This window comes from Urocitellus parryii, chromosome 5, assembly GCF_045843805.1.
Source record: "Urocitellus parryii isolate mUroPar1 chromosome 5, mUroPar1.hap1, whole genome shotgun sequence".
NCBI lineage: Eukaryota > Metazoa > Chordata > Mammalia > Rodentia > Sciuridae > Urocitellus > Urocitellus parryii.
The window spans coordinates 147560758-147584442 of record NC_135535.1 but is presented as its reverse complement, the minus strand read 5'-3'; the positions used below and the strand labels follow the sequence as shown (position 1 = coordinate 147584442).

The 23685-nt window shown below is 36.9% G+C and overlaps 1 protein-coding gene across 3 annotated transcripts in view; it reads right to left on the bottom strand.

The window, feature by feature from the left end:
• The window catches only part of Bicc1 (BicC family RNA binding protein 1), a 300721-nt gene that overhangs the window by 166091 nt on the left and 110945 nt on the right, over nucleotides 1–23685 (bottom strand). For all 3 annotated transcript variants that reach the window (XM_026409052.2, XM_026409053.2, XM_026409054.2), the window contains exon 2: nucleotides 14669–14715. In XM_026409052.2, coding sequence (XP_026264837.2) covers nucleotides 14669–14715 — 47 coding nt within the window. The remainder of the gene's footprint in view (nucleotides 1–14668; nucleotides 14716–23685) is intronic.

Genomic DNA, 23685 nt, shown 5'->3' with positions numbered 1-23685 from the left:
TATACACAAATATGTTTGTGTGTGTGTGTGTGTAAATTTCCAAACTATTTAATGAACTTGTGTCAATCTACTTGAAATATTAGCAGAAATGAAAGCTTAGGACATAATGGATTAAGAGTCTTTGATGTGTAAGTACATCATAAGCAGCTCTCAGTGAAATAAAGGAATTTCCAAAAGATTCATCGACTATTTGAATCTGTACACTGAAGTTCTGATTAAAAGGGGAAATCGCATCATCAAATAATATTGGTAAGTGTTATATGTTATATATTCCTATAACAAATCCATAAAATTCTAATAAGTAGCACATTGAAGGTTTCAAGCAGTTTTTCAGTAAAGAACTTTTGTAAATGTATGGCAGTATTTCTCAAAACTTTTCTGTGCATGGTACTTGTTCATATGATATCTTTTAGCATAGTGCAGATTTAAAGTTCCACAATATACCTTCTGGGAAATCATGCCATGGAACACTTGGTTCTAAGAGAATGAAACTGAACTGAAAGTGAAATCTTTGAGTAAATGACAGACACAAACAACAAAAAATAAATAAATTGCAATTACATATACATAGCTACTTAATTCTTCCACTTTTATCAGCACTGGAAATCAACATGAACATACAATTTCTCTTTACACTTATTCACATTCTGTAGCAGTTATTACCAACCTTTGCTACATATTGAAATCACCTGATAAGCTTCTGAAAAAAAATATTAATGCCTAGACCTTACTTCCAGAACAATGAAATCAGAATCTCTAATTGAGAAATCAAAAGTTAAAAGTTTCTCAGACAAACCTGTATTCAGGGGTTAAGTACACTGCTTTGGAGTTTATCCTTGCTTAAAAAAAATGGTCAATGATGGAAATGGAGAAATAGGAAAGAAGACATGAATTCCAGTTAACAATTCATCTAGAACAATCCACCCATGAAAAATTGAGAATTGGCTATATTTATTCTGCATATGATACTGGATCTCAAATATTCTTGGCCTTCTCTTCTTTTTATTTGTACAACATTATACTGGTGGTTTTATGCTAATATAAGAGTATGCTGAATTGATAGCCAATGATTCTTTAAAGGATTCTTTAATTTTATACAGATAGAACCAAAATTTCTATTACTTGCCAAATTTGAATCATTTATATCCATTTCTCAGAAGTTTTAGTTTAAGTTCCATAAGACACAGCCAGAAGGAAAATGCAAAGCCAAAATTTTCAACTGTTTTCCTGGAAAATACATTTTTAAAAGCTACATATCACAAAAAGTTCAGGACTTAGCTAAATGATGGTAATTATTTATCTTTTAGCCATCATTCTGAACTTGGCGATTCTACTGTCCAAAAATATAATGAAGGTATCATAATAGTTAAGTTTCAAAACATCATTAAAAGTTAATTGCAGCCAGGCTTCATGACCCATGCCTGTAACCCCACCTACTCCAGAGGCTGAGGCAGAAGGATTATAAGTTCTAGGTGAGCCTAGGCAACTTAGTGAGACCCTGTTTCACAATAAAATCAAAAGGGCTATGGATGTAGCTCAGTGGTAGAGCTTCCCTCCATTTCACCCCCCGTATCCACTCTACAGTCCTATTCCTGGCACAAAGGCTGGCTCAGGGGGGAGAGAGTGAATGTCTCATGAATGGTGTCCTTGGTACCTCTGTGAAATCTGCAAGAAATCAATTCAGTCTAACCCCTCCTTATCAGAGCTTCAGACTGAAGCTCTTTGAAAGCTAAAATTACCTCTTATTTGGTATCCTAAGGAATGTAGAAAAAGCAGAAGAGTTTTTGGATTCATAGATGATGAGGGAACTTGGTCATACTATTAACAGATGAAAAGGATAACAAAGTGAAGTGATACTCAAATGAGAAGACACACATATCCATGTTCCCATTAAGTACTAAAAAAAAATAACATTTCCTCAATTTTGCTCATAACTCCCTCTTAATATACTGGCTGAAGCCAAAAAAAAAAAAAAAAAAAAGCTAGGGCTTGCCAAACCTGCAGATCTGGGGAACTCACTTCTCAAACAGTGCCTCCTACTGACTTACACATGAATTTGGACCACTGTCTGCAAAATCTTTGGTGGGAAGGGGGCAAACAGGAAAGAGTTCTATTTTAAGTTTTCTAATTCACGGGGGATGAAGATCTCCCAGTAACTCCAGAGTAAATAGGCAATGAGAATGAAGCTTTTCTTTATTTTTTTTCTGCAGTCAAAAAAGTAACTGATGGTGAAGGAAGAAACCCAAGGAGGAAAGCCAGAAGCTCTATATTCTGTCTACAATCAGTTTCACCTCCCGCTAAATTTTCCTCATTCCCCACCTATCATTACTTTGACACTAAGAAGTAGAAATCTGAAAGACTGAGGTGACCAAAGTCCTAAAAGTAGTCAATGCAAATGAAGGAAAGACATGCATATTTCTAGACCACTTTGATTTCAGAAAGAGAGAAAGAAAGAAAGGAAGGTAATGAAATTTATTTATTTTTCTATCACTTAAAATGCCAAACGATTGCTCTTTTCAGGAAGAAATTTAAATCCAAAGAAGTAATTTTTTTAAAAAAATGGAAAAAAAACAGTTTGGGAAAAGCCACAACTGCTAAACATTAAAAAAAATGATAAAGTAACATTCAGGATATTTAATAATTTAATTCAAGGATCGAGTTACTTAGAGAAGCATAAAGTAACAAAGTGTTCCCCTTAACCATTATTAAGAAAAACAGAATATGTTTATATGCTGTACTGACCTCTCTGCATGTTGGCCGGCTAAAAACTTTCCACAAAAAAATAAAATATTGACAAAAACAATATTAATGCCAATTGCCAAGGAGGAGGAGGAAATTCTGACATGTAAGATAAAAGCCCATGAGAAAACCTTTTTTGAAAACAAAGACAGTACTTGCTTTTCCCACCTAGGATATTAATAACCAAGACCCCATTATTCTTTGAATAATTCTAGCAATTGACTTGCAAAAAAAAGCATGCCTTGAATAAGAATATTATTCTTACATAATACATGTCATATTCAGAGGCTCATCGAGCACAGCATAGTTAATGCTTTAAAATGTGCTGTGGTATTGCTGCTACATAAATATTTTAAATGACAGGTTTAAGAAAAATGTCTTAAAATTTATCTAAAGAGCAATAGTCTTTTAAAGATACAACTTAACTGAGCTACAGACAAGTTTGGTTCAATTGAGTTCCTAGAGACTACCACACACAGGTTTAGTTCACTATCTACGGAGGGTTCACTGCTGGCTCTGATGCCCACCATCAGCTGAGGCTGGAAGACTTAAAACAGAATCAGGTCTTCGAAAAGCAAGGTTTTCTCCTCTCTGCCTTCTTGCAGGAAGTGCAATCAGAAACCACATAGACCACTAAGTACATAAACTAAAAAATACTATTTAGAGACAAAAGCCAGGTAAGAGCATTGAACTAGCCAAAGAACAGATTCTAAAACAATATATTTTATCTATCTACACACACACACACACACACACACACACAATGAAAACATATTAAGCACATCAAGCAAAGATCATTTGTAAAACCAAACTCTGTAGTTTGAAGAAAGAACCAATTCATGGAATGACAACAGTCATTACTATAAGTCTCTGACATAGAACAAACAAAAGAAAAATATCAGAGGAATGAATCAGACTGACCAACCTTATCTTGAAATCTGGCTGTTTAAACAATATATAAAAGACAAAAAAAAAACATACCACTTATTTTACTGTTGTTCTGGTTTGGATTTGGAATGTTCACTTAAGTTCATGCGTTGGAAGCATGGCACCCAATGCAGCAAGGTTCAGGGTGGGATTTTAGGCAATGATTAATTTAATAATTTGAATGGGCTACTGGGTGGTAACTGTAGGCATGGCTGGTGGCATGGTCACTGGAGGTGTGGCCTTGGGCTATCCCCTTAATCTCTCTGCTTGGAAGCTGCCATGAGCTGAGAAGGCTTCTTTCACTGTATATTTCTGCCATGATGTTTCTTCAATGGAGTCAGCAGACCATAAATTGGAACCTCTGAAGCCAGGAGTAAAAATAAATCTTTCTTCCTTAAGTTGTTCTTGTGAGGAATTCTGGTCACATTGATGCAAAGCTGACAAACATAACTGAATTAATTTGCCTCCAGCTTTTAGACAGTCCACAAAATACACCACCATGACCCTAATTCAGAACCATACTTCGCAAAACTTACAGCTTCAGGCAGAACTTCTTTTTTCACTTTAGAAGCACAGCCTACAAATGAGGGCAAATAATTACCGATTTAAAGAAAAACACTGATCATCTTTTATCAACAACAGTCAAGCACAAAGTCAAAAAGCACTGTTCAAGTCTCAGATTCCACCAACTAGCAGTCTAACCTTGAAAAAAATAAATCCAATGCTATTAGAGGATAACATCATTGTTGAGAATAAACAGACAATGTCAATCCATCTTTAAAATATATCCATTCTTCTGTGAACCCACTTTAAATCAGCAAGTCTTATATTCTTTACTAAGTGCCACCTGGGTCAGACTAAAGGCATGAAACCAATCCCATGACGTTTTGAACTGTCACTGTGGCCGAGTCGTTTTCCCCAGGTAACCCGTGCAGTCCAGAATGAAGAAAGAAAATCATACAGGAGTTCTGTCAAGCCAGTCAAACCAGGTAAACTCTTCAAGACTGATGCTTTCCAACTTTCATATCTCAATCACCACAACTACCATTTAGCCTCCAAGCTAAATGTAGGTCAAGAGCCCCGAGAGAGACATCATGTGAGCTATACCTATAGAGGCCTCTATCTGCCAGTGTGAAATCATAAAATATCTTCATTTTATGTCATGTACCTAGCAATAACACTGGCACCAACCTTTCACCTTCAGTTGATCAAGAATGTCAAGGAATATAAATTCTTCATGTCTGTAACCAATTCAACAATGCCATAAACTCATATAATCTTTAGGGAGTTTGACATCACATCCATAGTGTGGATTTTCCAGGTTTACTATAATTGTACTGGTTAGGCTATTTCTAAACTATTGTGCCCAAATACTGTTGCCATATTTAAAATGGGACACTGATCTTGCTACTGAAAGTTAACAAATTGGTGAGAGGTCCAATAAGTCATATGAAAAATTAAAAATTGAGCATCTTTCATCTGAAGAAAAGCAGGTATGGTGTGATATAAAAACCATCTTCAAACTGTTTAGGGCAAATGGATGGAGGAAAGTGAGGAAGAATCCTAAAAATTAGCACTGCCTTAAAAAAAATCTATTTTTGAGCTTGGTGCGGTAACACATGCCTGTAATCTTCAGTGATTCGGAAGGCTGAGGCAGGAGGATGGTTGAGTTCAAAGCCAGCCTCAGCAAAACAAAGAAAAAGGAGGCGCTAAGCAACTCAGTGAGACCCCATCTCTAAATAAAATACAAAATAGGGCTGAGGATGTGGTTTGGAGGTCTAGAGCCCCTGAGTTCATCCCCAGTACCCTCCCCAAAAATCTGTTTTTTGTATACATCTGAGATTATTTCTGGTTTTTAACTGTTGTAGGTGATACAGATGGAACTTTAGTACTTGAGGGGAAGTCAGCTTCTTGGTCTTTTTTCAACATGAAAAGCTCTATAAACTGGAAACAATTGATGAATCCCTGTGCAAACTCAAGCTATTTTAGCCATTATTATCTATTTTTCTGCATAAGGTAATAGTTGTTAATCCTGTTTATGAAAGTAATGGAGGTTAATCGTAGGAAAATACAAAGGAAAATAAAAACCAACCATAATCTCATCATTGAGACACCAGTGTTAGCATTCTGGCATTATAACAAAATTTGATGTCAAGGGCTGGGGTTGTAGCTCAGTGGTAGAGCTCTTGCTCATATGCATGGGGCCCCGGGTTCAATCCTCAGCATCACATAAAAATAAATAAATAAAAATAAAGATATCATGTCCATCTACAACTTACAAAATATATATTATAAAAAAATTAATGTCAAGATATTTATATATGCTTTTTGTCCTCATTTTTGTATTTATAGTAATCAATTTCCCAAGTCTTTAAACACTTACCAAAAAAGTATGATTTTAATGACTACATAACAAGTAATCCAATATTTGCATATGCCTTATTTCAAACATTTATAATTTGAGCACAGGTTATTTAATTTTGATTGTTTACAATATTGCCACAATGAATATCTTTATACATTGGTCTTAGACACATCTCTAATAATGTTCAATGTGTGTACAGTCAGAATTTATCATAGGCCTAAGATATAAACCATTTTGAATTATGGCAATGAAAAGACATAAATATATATACACACCCTCATGAGACTCTCAAAGCAAATGCAAAGCTCTTGTTATCAAAACTAACCAAACTTAATCCTTCTTTAAATAATTACTGCCACTATCTTCAAAATGGCTCTGACCAATGCAAAAATGTTTACAGTTGCATATTATCACTATTAATATAATTTTGGTTCTTCTGTATAATGTGGAAGTAGTTCTAAAGTCTTAATATCAACCATAAATAAGTTTGTATCTCAAGATCTTTCAATTAACCCAGACAACTTCAGGAATTAAGGTAGGCTTTTAATCCATATAAAGAGAGCATTTTACAAAATAACATACAAGCCTTTTAAACTAACACCAATAAATTCCTTAACGTATATTTCAAGTCAGTAATCAGGTCCTGCCTTTTTTTAAAAAAATCCTACTTTATGAATTCAATTTGATTTTCTATACAATCCAAAGTTTTGAGTGTGGTTTCAAGAAGAGAAATCATTTTAATCAATAACAACTAAGCTTTCATGAAAGGTTGATTTAAGATTATTATTATTCACTTTTTAAAAAATCATGCTAGCAATTAGATTACAATCACTACCATTAAAACATACACTTTAAAAGAATCTCAGTGACATTTCCTGCTTTCATGTTTCCAGAAAGAATAAAAAAAAAACAGGAAATGTGGTTTTCATAAAGTAGTTGCACGAAATGACTGCCAAAATAAAAGCCAAGAACACGCCACTCCAGTTCAACTCAATGCAGGTGACTTTATGACATGCTATAAGAATATGGATTCAGCACCCAAGCATCCTGTGCTCAAATGTACAAGGGACAGAAGCACAGAATTTAGAGGACCACAAGAATGGATGACGAGCATGTCACTTCATCATTTTCTTAATCTTTTCTCACTAACCCACATTTAAACTCTCAATACCAGACAGCAGATAGTAAGATACAAAAATAAGACCAAACTGCATCCTTAACAACTTTACAAAAGATGATCTGACATTGGGGGGAGGGGGGGGTGTGCTGGGGTTGTGGCTCGGCGGTAGAGCACTCACCTAGCATGTGCGAGATGCTGGATTGATCCTCAGCACCACATAAAAATAAATAAATAAAATAAAGGTATTGTGTCCAACTGCAACTAAAAAAAAATTTTTTTTAAGATGATCTGACAGCCTTTGAGGGTGGAGTTCTGTTGAGAGCCATCCTTGGGCTATGTGTGGACTGTCTTGCAAAGCAGCCTAATTGAATAGGGAAATCTGGTGTCTGGAAACTTCCAATGGACATGTCCTCTGGTTGACTGCCCAGAGACATTGTGAGTCCTATTCAAGCTCTGCCCCAGGTCCCACACAGCACCAGAGAAGGGATGACCAGCTGTAGCCACACAGCCCTTCTAAGATGGGTGTGGCCTACACCAAGATGCCAATCAATCTGTTGACTGTAAGACATCAGGAAGCAAGACTTCTACCCTTGAAACTTTATCCCTGCCTTTGAGGTATCCCCTTAAATAAATCATGGGAACGATTTTCTAACTGTCTAGCTCCAGCTCCGGTATAGACTGGACCTGTCAGGGGTCCATCTTTAAAACTACCCTTTCTGGCTCTTTGTCTTTTGTTCTTTGTTAATTATTCTAGACATTAATTTCTCAGGTGGTTTACACCCTCTTTGGCAGGAAGAAGAATCCCTTAAGGAGGCGCTGGCCACCTCCCCATCGGGTTCCTTTTTTCTAAGTCTCTTAAGTAGTCAGTTGCCCCCTACCTATCGATGCAGTGGTATGAGAACCTGATCACAAATTCTTTCACTGAAACATCCTGAGGACCATAACCATTCCATGACAAGTAGTAAGAGCCCAGTGTCCCTGCGCATTAGCTTGTGGGCTTAAGTATCCATTAGTAATGATATCCATTTGTGATAATCTTTAATTAAATTTGGGACCAATATTATAATTCTCAAAGTATTCTCAGCAAACCTGAAACCACAGTGACATGACTCTTTACTGTATACCCTTTTGTAAATGTGAACCATGTAAAGGTATCACTTATTGACACAAACTTAAAGCTTTCACACATCCTTATTTAAATCTATTTTGATTTTTTAATGTTTAAGCATAAAGACTCAGCGTGAGAAACATACATTCATGGGCTATAGTTAATTTAACTCAATTTTAAATAATTGTTTTCATTAGCATTTTTCTCACTGTGACCAAAACATCTGACAAGAACAACTTAGAGGAAGAAAAGTTTTTTGGGGGGCCCACAGTTTCAGTCAGAGGTCTCAGTCCACAGACGGTTGACTCCATTGCTCTGGGCCTTAGGTGAGGCAGCACATCAAGGAGGAAGGGTCCAGCAGAGGTGAGGTCAGCTCAGGGCAGGGTCAGGAAGCAGGGGGAGGTGAGGATGGGAAAGGGGCCACAGGAAGAACATTCCTTCCAGGGCATGTCCTCAGGGACTTGCCTCCTCCAACCACACCCCACCTATCCAGTCAGTCCACTTGAACTAGGATGGCCCGATGAGGTCATAGCTCTCATAATCCCATCATTCACCTCTGAATAGTCCTGCATTAACAGGAACTTTTAGAGGATACCTCATATCCAAACAATAATGATAATTAAACCAAAATTCACTAGTATTACTACAGGAATAGCATACATTCAACACATACAATATAATGGTCAGTGGGAAAAGTAGAAGTAATTTTATTGCCTCTGCACTCATCCCCCATAAAACGACTGAAGTGTTCCTCAGCTGAGACCACCCAATGATACTCATTTTGAGGTAGAGAGAGAATCAAACTTTCCTCACAGCAATTTTCCCTTGAAAAGTAACACTTGCCACTTTCTAGTCTCAAAACGCCAACAGTCTGTTTGCTTAAAAACAGAGTTTAAAAGCAATAAAAATATACCATGTAAGCTACAGAACATTATCTTGTCTATGTTAGCCATTCCATTAGCTCTTGTGACAAGGCATAGTTAGTTTATAGGTAAGTTTTTCAAATAAATATCCAATATATTTCTTTTTTTTTAAAGAGAGAGAGAGAGACAGAGAGAGAGAGAGAGAGAGAGAGAGAGAGACAGAGAGAGAGACACAGAGAGAGAGAGAGAGAGAGAGAGAGAGAGAGAGAGAATTTCTTAATACTTATTTTTTAATTTTCGGTGGACACAACATGTTTGTATGTGGTGCTGAGGATCGAACCCAGGCCGCACGCATGCCAGGCGCTACCGCTTGAGCCACATCCCCAGCCCTCGCCAATATATTTCTAAGAGTATAATATATTCCTTCATTTAAAATCTGTGATGTATGGGCTGGGGTTGTGGCTTAGTGGTAGAGCATTTGCATACCATGTGTGAGGCACTGAGTTCAATTCTTAGCACCACATATAAATAAATGAATAAAATAAAGGTTCATCAATATCAAAAAAAGAATTAAAAAAAAATAAAATATGGGGATGTGTGCTTTGGAGGAAAATACTCTAAACGACCCAGGGCAGAGGAAAACCTGGCTTTCACCAATTACAATGCTGACTGGATTTTGTCTTCTTCAGCCATCAGTCTGGCTGATTCCCAAAGCATTTTCTTTGATGAGTCACACTAGTAATACAATCACTGTGCCCATCCCTACCTAATATACTGTAACACATTTTCCCCTCCAAGATCTCATCATAATCACTTTCACAAGAGGGGGAAAAAAAAGAAGTGATTAAAAAGGAAACAGGACAGACAGTGAGTAAGCCATGAATGACTGCCCAAAAACCAAAGAAAACCTGGAAGATGGTTTCCATGTGTCTCAATTAGATAAGTTACCATTAAACATGGACAAAGAACTAGAGAGAGCATTAATAAACTTGCATCCAATCCCCTCTTTATGTAGACAGAACCAAAGAATAAAAAGTACAATTACTGGAGAATTTTATAAAATTGTCTCCTACTCTTCCCTTCCCTCCCCCACCCCCTCACACATTTGGGATGTATCCAATGCAAATCTGTAATCCCATCAACCAATCAGGAAATATTTTTTAAATCACATTAATATACATCTTTATTGTACAAGACAAAAGACTGTGAGTGCATGAACAGTTCTCTTTCTTGTGTCTATTATCTATTCATTCTATACAATTTAGAAATAACATGTAACAAGCCAGGCATGGTGGTACACAACTATAATCCCAGCAACTCAGAAGGCTGAGGCAGAAGTTCAAGGTCAGGCTCAACCATTTAACAAGATCCTGTGTCAAAATAAAAAGGGCTGGGGATGTAGCTTAGAGGTAGACAACCTTGGGTTTAATACAAAGGTGGTGGGAGGAAAGAAAGGATGAACTTGTAATAATAAGAAACATTTAGTATAAATGATTAGGGAGTTAAAATCTACAGATTAAACTGAATATCCAAATGTGATAAATAAAATTCACAGTTTTAGTAAATTTTTCTAATTATAGTAATTTTTCTACAGAATTATTTCCTCCATTAAAATGAGATACTGACTGAATTCTGTCCTCCAAAAATTCATGTGCTACAATACGCACAACTCTGCATAAGGGGGAGACAGGAGATATCCATAAAAGATGAACAATGGCAATAAAAAATCTCTGTGTGTTTATAACTGAAAAAAAAATTCATGTGCTAAAGTCCTAATCTCTGGGGCCTCAAAATGTGACTTGACTTGGCAATCGAATCAGGGTAGATGTAATAAGTAAGAATAAGACTATAGCAAAGTAGGGTGGACCTCCTAATCCAACATGAACTATATCCTTACAGAGGTAATTTAGACACAGATATACACACTGAGAGAATGAGATGAAGGCTGAGATCTGGGTGAAGCTTCTGTAAGCCAAGAAACACCAAAGATTACCAGCAACTCATCACTGGAGAGGCATGGAACAAATTCTCTTTCACAGCCTTTATACAGTATCACCTTGACCTTGGACTTACAGCCTCCAGAACTATGGAATAATACATTTCCATGGGTAAGACAGTTTGTGGCATTGTAGCCCTAATAAACAAAAAGTTTCAAAGTATACCACACAAACACATTTACACTGTGACTACATATTTTTTTCTTAACAGTCTGGCATTTGGTGAACAGTGCATATCAAATCCATTTCTCTAGATGCCCCAGGCCCTCCTTCCCTCTCACTTCTGCAGCTAGTTAACTAAGTTTTCTCTAACAGAATGTGAGAGGAAGTAACACCTGCCATTCCCAAGCCTTGGCTTAGGACCATGGCGTGCCTCCCCTCTGCTCTCTCCTCCTCTCACCTGCTCACATCTGGATGTGAAGTAAACCCCCATCAGACACAGAGATAAAGGCCATGCCATAAGGAACAGTCCTGACACATCACAGAAGGAACATGGGCCTCTGTAACTGAAAGCAGGGGACAAAGATACCACTAAGATGGAATTCCTCTTAGAATGTTACATGACAGTTAAAAAAAAAAAAAGACTGTTCTTCAGGTCATTATGTTGTTGGGTTTCTTGTCTATACCACCTTATTTATTATCCTTTTACTCTAATAGAGTGTCAGGGGTAGCTTGTCAGGGAAATGGTATGTAGAAATGGGGATAAATCTCTGTAAGAAACAGTAATTTTAACTTTTTGGAAGAAGTTCCAGGAATAGAAAACTGAACAATCACTTATATTATAGCTCTAAATTTAAGATAATATATTTGAAAATCTTACCATTTTTTAAACTGAAATTCAAATTATGAAAATATACAAATGTTTATTCTGAGTGAGAGATTTAATTTTTTTCTATTTGAAAACTTAAATGAGAATAATTATTCTAATTGGATTTAGCATACTTTAATTAGTATAAGTATGCTGATATGATTTTACATGTTTTTTGATACAAAAAAAAAAACAAAATAATATATAGAATCTCACCATCCTCCAATCTCTACCTTAGAAAGAGACACTATAAAACAGGGTAAGGACCCTTCCAGAGCTGAAGAAGTTTTTAAAATCATTAAGGTGCGGAACTTGACATCCAGGTACACAGAGGTTTTAATTTTTGTTACACACACCCCAGAGTCAAAAGCAAAAAGCATTCCAATAATAAATGTTTAGATCCTTTATATTTGCATTACTCTGGGAGGATAAATATATTTCTTCAAAGATGCTAATGAGCATCAATATGGCCTATATCTTATATGTTTCCCAAAATGCTATCATGTGAAACCATGTGATGAGGCCACAGTTCCAACTCAACTCTTCTCCACTACTTGAACACAGGTGAACCATGATGTCCACTCTGTCTGGTCAGAACATCAGATTACACTTCTGGAATCTGAGTTGCTTCCAGCTTTATTAAGCTACAGGTTTTTTTCCAGGTGAGTACACAAATGTTATATGGACACCCGTCTATCAAGAAGATACTTCCCACTGAACTAAAGAAGAAAATGAGAAGATAAAAATTACTCCAGTTTATTCACAGAACTCACCAACCTGTGACCGTGAATAGAATCCATGTGTCCAACTCGTAGTTCATGGGAGGCACATGATGTTGCTGGATTCAAACATGTGTTTCCACTTGAACTGCTGGAATGTCTATGTGGCTCCACAAAGGGTGATAAATACTAGAAAATCTTCGAAGAATAAGAGTCCTTTATGACCATATCTAACAGATTTTGATTCAACTTTGAAAATGTCTGAAGCACATGAAGCTGAATGGTGCACTTTTTATATCTATTGGTGAATTTAAAAAGAACAAAGAGAAAACCCTTTCCAGGGAAAATATTGTATTGTCTATTCACCAACCAGAGGCAAATCTATGATTCCTGCCATCTGTCTTGTCTTACCTTTGCTGCCAAGCTTGCCCCAGCTAAAGGCCCAGGTATTGAAGGTAAGGTGGACACTAACCACTGTTTGATAATGCCATGCCAGGGGTTCCAAGCACAGTACATGAACTTCAGCTGTGTGTGCCTAAAGAAGGAGTAGGAATCTGATATTCTGGCATATCCTATGTGGCCAACAGCACTACTATTTTTTTTTTAATTTAAATCCCGTTAGGAAAGATCTTTCCCTTCAAAGACGGCTCTTACTTCATCATCCAGCACAGCCTACCCTCCCCCACCTAGCACCATAAACCTGCACAGGTAGTGTGCCAGTCAAATGTCTGAAGGGTAGTGCTGCATGAACTCATCCACCTCGGAACCTCCTGACATTCTGCTCCTTTGCCTAAAATACCCTTTCCAATCCACTCAAACCTACCCCTTAGCCTGGTTAACTTCTACTCTTCTAAAAAGACATGCTAATCTTCTAAAATCCCAGGCAAGTGCTGATGCCTCTCTGAAAAGCCACAGATTATTCTACTGTCTATTTATGTGTCTATATCATTAGATACCTCATGTTCCATCAGAGCAGGAACTGAGCTTGGCTCATTTTGGTCTCTCCAGTGTGCAGCACATACCAAGTAGTGAATAAATACTTTTAAAACCAAGAAATGACAATAGAAGCATCAGCTCTGACAATATTTGTTTTTAATACTCTTGGAAGGAAATGTAGATGAATGATGAAGTTGACCTCCCCCCCCAAAAAAAAAATAAAACAGACCTCACAGAAGGCAGGAAAAAGAAGACATCTGTAAAAACAGGCACCTATGGTGGTTCCACATAGGTGTTTTGCAAAGGGCTGATGACATTCTCAAGTGCTATTTAGGCTCATCTTCAGTCTTTGCATCCCTTGCAGAATACCTGCACGGACACACCTTCAGGGTCCCAACACAAGGATACAAATATCATAAACCCAAATGAACAAAAGTAAGAAGAATGTGAATTCAAAAGGATAGGCATTGTTTCTTTGTATAAAACATTCATTTTGAGAAATGGTGCTAGAAACATCAACTACCCTTCATAATTTCTTGTCATCGTTTTTCAAACAGCTCCAGCTCTCATTTCCCCTGGCAACATGTGGCTGGCCCAACTGGTTTCACTGAAGGTCTGAACTTTCAGGAGACAGCAGGAACAGAATGGACACAGTGACCAGTCATGAGCAAGTCTCTTTTATTGATTACAGTTTCCCGCCCAGAAATAAGGCAAGCTGCTAGGGATTCCTGTCTATATTCCAAATCAAACATGTTGTTTAGGGAAGGAGGAAATAAGGTAGCAACAAAAGCAGATAATCAGGACAACACTGCTGACTTTTGTGAGAGAAATTGATCCGGATGGCCTCACTGACTTCTTGCTTTCAAACAAAACCTTCACTGGATTTGCCCCAGAAGGAGCCTTCTTAGAATGATCAAGTTCCATACCTCATCCCTCCCTTACCCTGCTTGCACTATTTTCTGCTAAATTATCCAAACCCATTCTCCTTCACAGGGAAAGGGATCTCTCAGGGCTCTCCAGAGCAGCTATTGAGATGGGGATAGGTCCCCTTACTTATCCCCAAGGTAAGAATAAAACACAACTTACCTTCTGAAAAAAGTCTTCCCCACTTCTGCCTTTTCCTTCAGCTGCAGCTGTAAATAAAAATGTATACATTTAAAATACTTTCTCTTTTCAATTTATGTATTCAAAAACTCTTGGGTATCAGGTAGGAGAGGACGAAGGTAAACTGGACACCCTGCTCTCCCAAAGCACCGTGCCTCATCAGGATGCAAAGTTGATAAACAATAAAACACAAATTCCAATCAATTGCACAGCTTTAGGTTACATAAAAATTCAAAAACTCCCAAGTCTCTATTTCCACAGAGAGGAAAGTGATCTCATCCTTTCATTGAGAAGGAATATTTGAACAAACACAATGAAGGAAGTCATCAGCTCCAGTGCTCCAAGCACTTCCTATCTGTAATGGATAACAGGTGGAAGGCTGCTTTGCCAACAGGTGGCTCACCCAATGTGGCCTACTGCAGAGCCCTTTCAGTTTTATGCTTCACAATGACTATATACCTTGCTTGGATTTCACTGCCATTCTGTACTACTTTAATTCATTCCTTCATTCACATATACAAAGTGAGCAACAACACAATGTGAGAATGAGGTAGTAATGATACTGAAGATCACAGCCAACAACCAACTTCCTATGAGATTAATAAAAAGGTTACTACATTTGAACAACATTTTTATATCTAAATGGTAACCTATAAATTCAGGACAAACCCAGTGCTCTGCCTAATGTCAAAAAGAAGAAAAAAAATCTGTGACTCTGGATATGTTTCATTCACCTTTGGTGAGGGTGGGGAATCTAAGAGGAGAGAAGAAACAAAGAGCCAACACCATCTTGCTTGTAACTGCCTCAGACTGCCTGGACCCAGGGGCAAAACCCAAACAGAACTCTGATTCAGGTGTAAAGTGGAACTGGAGTTAAATGGAGGAGCCAGCTCCTGGCAAAGATAAGAAAGGACCTTGGACAAGAACTTCTGGCAATCAAAGTCTAGAAGACCATGGTAAACCAGAGGCCTGCTGGCAATAACGCAGCAGGGAAGGGTAAGTGTGCACTTGTGTGTGCTCACGTCCCATGTTAAAATGATTAAAGACCCAAGAAGTGTGGAAGATCAATCACTTAAGTATCATACCTGCCACTTGGCACATTTTGACAAGTACCTACTATAAATCTGATATGCTAGGTAAAGAACTCAAAACCCAAAGAAATTCTCTCTGCCCTCAAAGAAATAACAAGTATTAAAATTTAAATTCTTTTTTCACCCACTCAAATTTCACAGTTAAATATAAGACACCTTCTATAATATCTTTTTAACCTTTTCTTTTTGCACAAATTCCACACAATCAACAATGAACTGAGCACAGACGTTGATTATGGACCAGTTGAATCATACATTTCCACAAATAAAATCCTTTGAAGTTTACTCAACAAACTATGGTTTTCACTAAAACTTGGCAATGTATCAATATTAAAGCTTTAAAAAACACATAAGACATTAAACTACTAAACAAACTGGCAAATGTACCAACACTAGCAGAAGGGGGCCACCAAGGCAAGATAAAAACTCCATACCCAAACCGAATAATAACCCAAACCTCATAACAAGTGCCAAGGGGCCCTTCAGCTCAGCTAGCTCTTGGGTTGTTCTAAGGTTAAAAATAGCTTAAAAAGGACTGTATTGAATATACCTACAGTGACTTGGCAGTGAAAGTAGCAAAGTCATGAAGATTTAGCAAAAATATATATCTAGTGACTTCAAGGAACCTCATCTTTGAAATTTTCACAATTAAAGATATTCTACAAGGTCTATCTGCAAAGTAAATAATTACTCCCTTTATCACAGGAACTCCTTCTCAACTTAGAATTCATTAGTTTAGATTTCAAAATACAATTACCTTCCATTACAGAAATCTCCTTTAGGACACTTATTTTGCTCGTGACAAACTCATTATACTTCACAACCTCAAAGGGCTCCTCAAGGGCTGGGGCTGTAGCTCAGTGCAGAGCACCTGCCTAGTACACATGAAATCCTGGGCTCACTCCCCAGTACCACACAACAAACATCTCCTTCATTCCATGTCCATCAAAACACCAGAGATACTTCACAGAATGGCCCTTCAATCCCTGGATGAATAAAAAGGGGCAATTTTCTTTAGTTAGACCCAAACTATAATTAACTATGTTCCAAGAAAAAAATAAAAACACTCAACGTTTAACCAGAAACCCACACCTCTAGCAAGCTTTTGATTTGTAAAGGAATGGAAGGGCAGAAAGCCAGAAACAGCATACTCATTGGCAACAAAAATTTGAGATTTTTTATTCCAAGGGTTAATGTACAGTAGAACCCCCTTATCACAGGGGATACACTTCACGATGCCCAGTGGATGCCTGAAACTACAGATACTACCAAATCTTATGTATGCTTTCTTCTTTTACATACATATCTATGATAAAGTTTAACTTATAAATTAGGCACAGTGAAAGATTAACAATAAAAACTGATTTTAAAAAGAATTATAACAGGGCTGGGGATGTGGCTCAAGCGGTAGCGCGCTCGCCTGGCATGCGCGCGGCCCGGGTTCGATCCTCAGCACCACATACCAACAAAGATGTTGTGTCCGCCGAGAACCAAGAAAAAATGAATAAATGTTAAAATTCTCTCTCTCTCTCTCTCTCTCTCTCTCTCTCTCTCTGTCCCTCTCACTCTCTCTTTAAAAAAAAAAAGAATTATAACAATACTGCAATGAATTACAGTGTTGTTGTAGTGAACATGTTCTGTCTCTCTCTCAAAATATCTTACTATACTGCACTTATCTTTCTTCCTGTGATGTTATCAGATGATACAATGCCTAGTTGATGACATGAAGTAAGAAATGACACAGATGTAGTGTTAGGTTACTACAGGAGAGTTGCTTGGACACAGTGTAGCACTGTGAAAACTGTGACAGTTGATCTGAAGACTGAAATGGCTACTAAGTGAGTAGTAGGTACTAGTAGGTACTAGGTGGGTAGGGCATACAATGTATATAATCTGGACAAACGGAAGACTCATACCCCAGGCAGGACACAGCTAGACCTCATCACATCACATCACTCAGAAAGGCACGTAATTTAAAATTTAAGATTATATATTTCTGGAACTTCCCATTTAATATCTTCATCCCACCACTGTTCACAGTTAAGTGAAACTGCAGATACGAGAAGTCTACTGTGTAAGTAACTCCAGATCTGAACCTGATTTTTCTTAAATTTGGATGTGCATATTTCCTGGGCTCCTAAGGGTCCCAGTAGAAGACAAGGAGTTGGACTCTTGGTTAGATCATTGTTTCATATGCTAACTATGGTTAGTCCCAGTCACTGGCACTTCCTAGAAAGCATCCTTATTTTATTGCCAGGTCAGTAGGTCTCCTGAAGAACTTCTATTGATGGTAAGGAACAATCAAACATAATCAAACAGGGATCCTTCTGTGTCCAAAGCTGAGGGTCTCATTCTTATTCTCAAACATACTCTAAATCCTTCAGTACAAAAATAAAAATTCCTACAAGAAATGAAAGTGAGGGATTGGGGGACTAAGGCATTGCAAATATTTTTCTCAGTATAAATTCTAGACATTAAAAAGGTTAATTTTACAGATCAAGGAAAAAAAAAGAAAGAAAGCAATTCACTCTTTTATTACACAAACATTTGGGTCCTGTACCAACCAAGAGAGAGAGCCAAGTCCCTACACTCTTTCAACTTACAACCCTTACCCATATAATAGTCAAAGCTACTCAACTAGAGAGAGACAGCCAAAATGAGCTTTTCACAGTAACAACTTCATCCAAGTTAAATTTATCATGAATTTAATTTTGCTATTCTTATTCTGGACAATGCCCTAAAAAACCACTCATTTTACTCTCAACCCAGTGGTAGAACTGGACAGCTACTGTTAGACCTGCAGAATAAAGGGTATTCTAGGGAGACCACTGGAGACTTCAGTTACAAGAAAAGAAATATGAGGGATGATAATATTTTGATTCAAATCACTTCCTTTTCATTACATTTGGATGGCAAAATGTTGCCTGTGAAATATGCCAACCTATACTTCAAGGCATGGTATTCCTTGACATTTGAAGTCTGATTATAGTCTGTAGTAAAACAGTTCTACTGGTCTTTTGGCAATCTTTTAAGCAAATAGTCTCTCATCTCTTTCATCCCACAATAACATGAACACACACGATGATGTTGCAGGTTTTTTAAACCGTCTTTACAATACAACTTCTGTCTGATGTTCCAAAGTTTACCCACTTGAATTTTAAAAACCTGGGATGGTTCCTGCCAATACAAGCAATTGTCTTTATTTTTATGACACAGAGCACCAGGATTAAATTACTTCAATACTACTGAAACATGGCTGGCTAAATGTGCAGGTGAAGGCCTTTCACATTTGAAGCTGAACAATTCATTTTTATGTTTATTATAATTTCTAGTGCTTTTCCATATTTTATTTCATATTTCTGCTTCACAAGAAATATGGGATGGCAAAAGCCCCTGCCAGCAAAAACAGCACAAGTTGAAACAGGTGTAAGCTATTATAGTCCCCCCAAAGTACGGGGCATGTTTAGTTAATTACTGAATTAAAGGGGTGTGGGGGGGAAGCTACATTTTAAATTCTTCCCAGGGCATATGGAAACTTAAGTATCCTTTTCATTTTGAAATACTTTTCTTTTAAAAAAATTTTTTTTAGTTGTAGATGGACACAATACCTTTATTTGTTTATTTATTTTTAAGTGATGCAAAGGATCAAACCCAGTACCTCACACATACTAGGGAAGCACTCTACCACTGAGCCACAACCGCAACCCCTTGAAAATCTTTTGTTACAACAATTGATGTTTTATAGACCTAAATCTAAAAACATGAGTATGTACTTCATATTTAAAACACAGTGTGGAATAAATTTAAATGTTACCTTGACAAACAACGGGACTCTTTCTCCTTGTGGAATTTTAGTAAGAAATACACAAGTTCAAATTGTATAAATAATAATCGGTAGATAATTCTCCAAATCTGAAAAGACTCAGGGCATTCTTCTCTGTTTTTAATACAGGTCAGCCATAGCACATTTGCAACTAAGAAGGAAGTTGCTATATCCCTAAGTCACCTGACAGATAAATGTAGCCACTCAGGTAGCCTGATTCTCCTGTAAAATATTTTATTCAAGATGTAAAACCTTCACTTATTGTGTCAATTTAATCCATACGCTAAAAGAGCTATACCATATGTTTTATTGTACGTATTAACTGCTTCTAGAAAACTTCCCTGATAGTTGGGCCAACTCTACTCAAACAGCAATCAGTAAAAGATGTAGCAGATATAGTTTCTGTACACTTCCAGAGAAACTTTGACGTCCACGAATTACATCTATCACTTGGCATGCAAAGTTCCAAGAATTGACTGAGAAAAGAATAGACACTAAGTCTGTTTTTAAAGTTTCTTCCACTTCTCAAAGTTTAAATTTAAAATTCAGTGCGAAAAGCATCATCTGAATGTTGTATATCTCAATAAGTGGGGAGATTTTCAGACACCGTCTTTCTCCAAAACTCCCTACCTAATTCTCAGAGCCCACTATGAACAAATCAAATCCATACTCCCTGGATAAAGAAATTATGTAGGCCTGCTGAGAAAAGTCAAAAAGAAATAAACAAAAATAAATATGAAATTTATCTTACAGTGGCTGGATTAAGAATGCTTTTGTTCTTTAGATTTTTTTTCTTAAACATTTTACTTCTGCAGTCAAATTTCAAAGGTCAAAAAAGAAATACTATGGCTGGGGTTGGAGCTCAGTGGTAGAGTGCTTGCCTAGCACATGTGAGGCACTGGTTTGATCCTCAGCACCACATAAAAATAAAATAAGGGTATTGTGTCCATCTACAACTTTAAAAAATGCTCTAAAAATGCAATACTAAATTGAGATTTTTTTAGTATAACATAATTACATAATGATGTTAATTCTGTATAAAAGTCTGTACATGTGCATATACAAATATATACATGTGTATTTGTATACATGTTGCATGTTTACACACACACACACACACACACACACACACACAATGTATATTAAGGGGGAAAAAAAGACAGGATAAACACCAAAATGTGTACAGTTGTTATCTGAATTACCAGGTAACTTATAACTTTCTCCTTTATGTTTTTCAGAAGACCTTTAATAGCTTCTATTGCTTTTTTAATTGGAAAAATCAGATAAAAGTAATTTTAAAATTCTCCTTCCTGTTTAAGAATGAGCCAAGGTATTACCATCACTGGTTTGTCAGAGCATCATTTTCTGCTCACAGTGCATAAGGCTATCACATAAAAGTAAAATAGTCTAATATAGATAAAAGCCAACTAAGGAGACAGCAAATAATACAATATCAGAGATGGGAAACAGTCAATAGCATCGTACCAGGTATAGATCAGAGGCTTTGATTAACCTATCACTTTCAGATTGAAACACTGTACAGCTCTCAACAAAAAAAGAAAAAATAAGAAAAAATAATGCCTATAGTAAGAAACTCACAGCTGAAAACACTAAATAATATTTGGGAAGCCTCCATGTCACAACCAAACTCAAAAGACAGAAATAGGCACTTTCCAAAATACTTCACTCAAAAAGAGAAAAATGTGTATGTATACATTTCCAATTAGAGACTGCTTAAAAAAAAAAAAAAGTAAAGGGCACTTTTACTACGACATCTAAGGAAACATAGAATAAAACTCATAACATCTTATGAATTTACTACTTTCTAAAAGGGCTCTACGACTAAGAGAATGAAGGAAAAGAGATGAATTATCCAGGGCAACTTGAGCTAAGAACATGAGCCATCAGCTGAACTACACCAATAATCTAAGAAATCCTTTAAGGCCATTTTTTAAATTGCATTTCTCACCAAATATTTAATAAAACTAATTAAAAACTATAAAGTTGTGGCAGGAGTATAGTCACGAGTCCTGATCTAACACCAGGGACCACTGCTGCTTTTGTTAAGGCTTTGCAGACTGTATTTCTCAAAATGCAGATTGCAGGGGATTTTTTTGTTGTTGTTATTTTTTTTCATGTGTCAAATCTCTCTAGGCAACATTCCAATGCTGGGGACTAAGACAGTGATGGCCCTGCCTAGCTCGGGGCACAGCAGAAGCAAGTGAGGGCCAGAGTTCTCTGGAATCTATGGGATTTTAGTTTCAGAAACCATCTGTTGCTGTCATATGTAGGAAAACAGATATTCACAAAAATCTGAGAACATCTAAATTAACTGAAAACTCTCAGGCAACTTTTTCTGAACTCATCTATCTAGTCCTGAGAAGATTATGCAGACTTCAAATTTATTGGCCTGACAATGAAGACTTCCTTGTGGACTGCAGAGGCCAAGTTACATCAATGGAACTTCAGTCTGACTGATGAACAGGTACTTTGGTCTTGTCAAATGTCTTGCTTTCTTCTTACACAAACAATTCCTGAAGCATCAATTAGTCTGGCCTAAGGCCATAACACTGACAACTCTGAGGATTTACATAATATCAGCTTGTGTTTAAAATAAAAATCAGCACTCTTGTACTTTTATCAAAAACTAAAGGATGTTGGTGGCCTGTATATAGTTGAACATAATTATGAATATCTAATACAACATGGTGAGCTTACACTGACCTTCCAATTGAGCTATGCCATCTGACAGCCACCAGCCATATGCAGCTAGTGAGCACTTGGAACAGAGCTAGTCTGCAAGCTCAGAAATGCTATAGTTTTAAAAACTTGGTACAAAATTAGTAAAAATCTCATTCTTTTTTTTTTTACTTATATTTGAATGATATGACTTTAATAGATGAAATTAAACCAACATATATTATTAAAACTAATCTCATTTGTTTCGTTTTCATTCTTCTCAAGGTGGCCATAAAACTTAAAATTACATTTGTGGCTCACATTATTTTTCCATTGTACCATGCCACCATAGGGAATAACAACTTACTTCACTGTTATCCAAGGAAGACTGAAAGACTCAAGCAGAGAGCACAGCCAGGGGCTATCAGCGACTGAAAACAAAGAATATTTCCAAATAGCAGTAGTCAGCAGCTAGAAATCAAAGCTCTATCTGTCTTAACCTCTTGGGAACATTTTTAGAGGGAAGAAAAAGCCTTGTTGGTACTTTTTTGGGGGGGTGGTAAGGTTGAAGAATTACAGCCAGTTTGAATAAAATATGTAACATTAATAATCATTTCCTTAATATCCTGCTTTGGCCCAACCCAAAGCCATGAAACTATTTAAGAGTTTATGTGGATGGCTATTTAATGGAATGAAGTTTATATTTCTTTTGTGTTTATAATAACATGGCAATGGGGCAAGCCAACTTGTTTTAAATCAGAAACAAATGTGTTCCCAGCATGTTTGAGGTTCAGGTTATATGCAGAAAGCCCAAGTGCTTTCCAATTCTCCCCATTCTTATGTTAGAAGATTCATGCACTGATGCATACAAAATTTATTTATCACCTTGGGTATACAGAGAGGAGATAAAAGTTGTGGAGACAGAAAATTCTGAGTTCATCTCTAGGCTTTCAATTAACTAGAACTCTGAGCAAGTGCTCTACCTTCCCAAAGCTCTGTTTTCACCTCTCAAGACTTCAAATTAGCACCCTGTGAGCAGTTAATAAATAGAAACCCTCAACCTTGACCTTTAAGAACTTACACTCGAGAAATAATATGACAAGACTCTAACAGGCTGAGGGTTACGGAACAGTCACAGATTTTACGGAGTAGAAATTCAAAGAAAGAATATACAGGGAGCTTTTGAGCTGGTTATTAATGTCAGTTTTAGATGTGGGGACATGGAGAAAGGAAATTCTGAGCGGAGAAAATGCTATGATACCCACATATGTCTTACTCCAAAACTTTGATTTCATTTTTAAACACTTCAAAATACCTGAAATAGCACTGTGCCTTGAGGGAAACAGAAGGTACAGGATGGCAGACATGAAATGAGTCCTCCAGGGACTTTGGTGTGATTTTGTTGA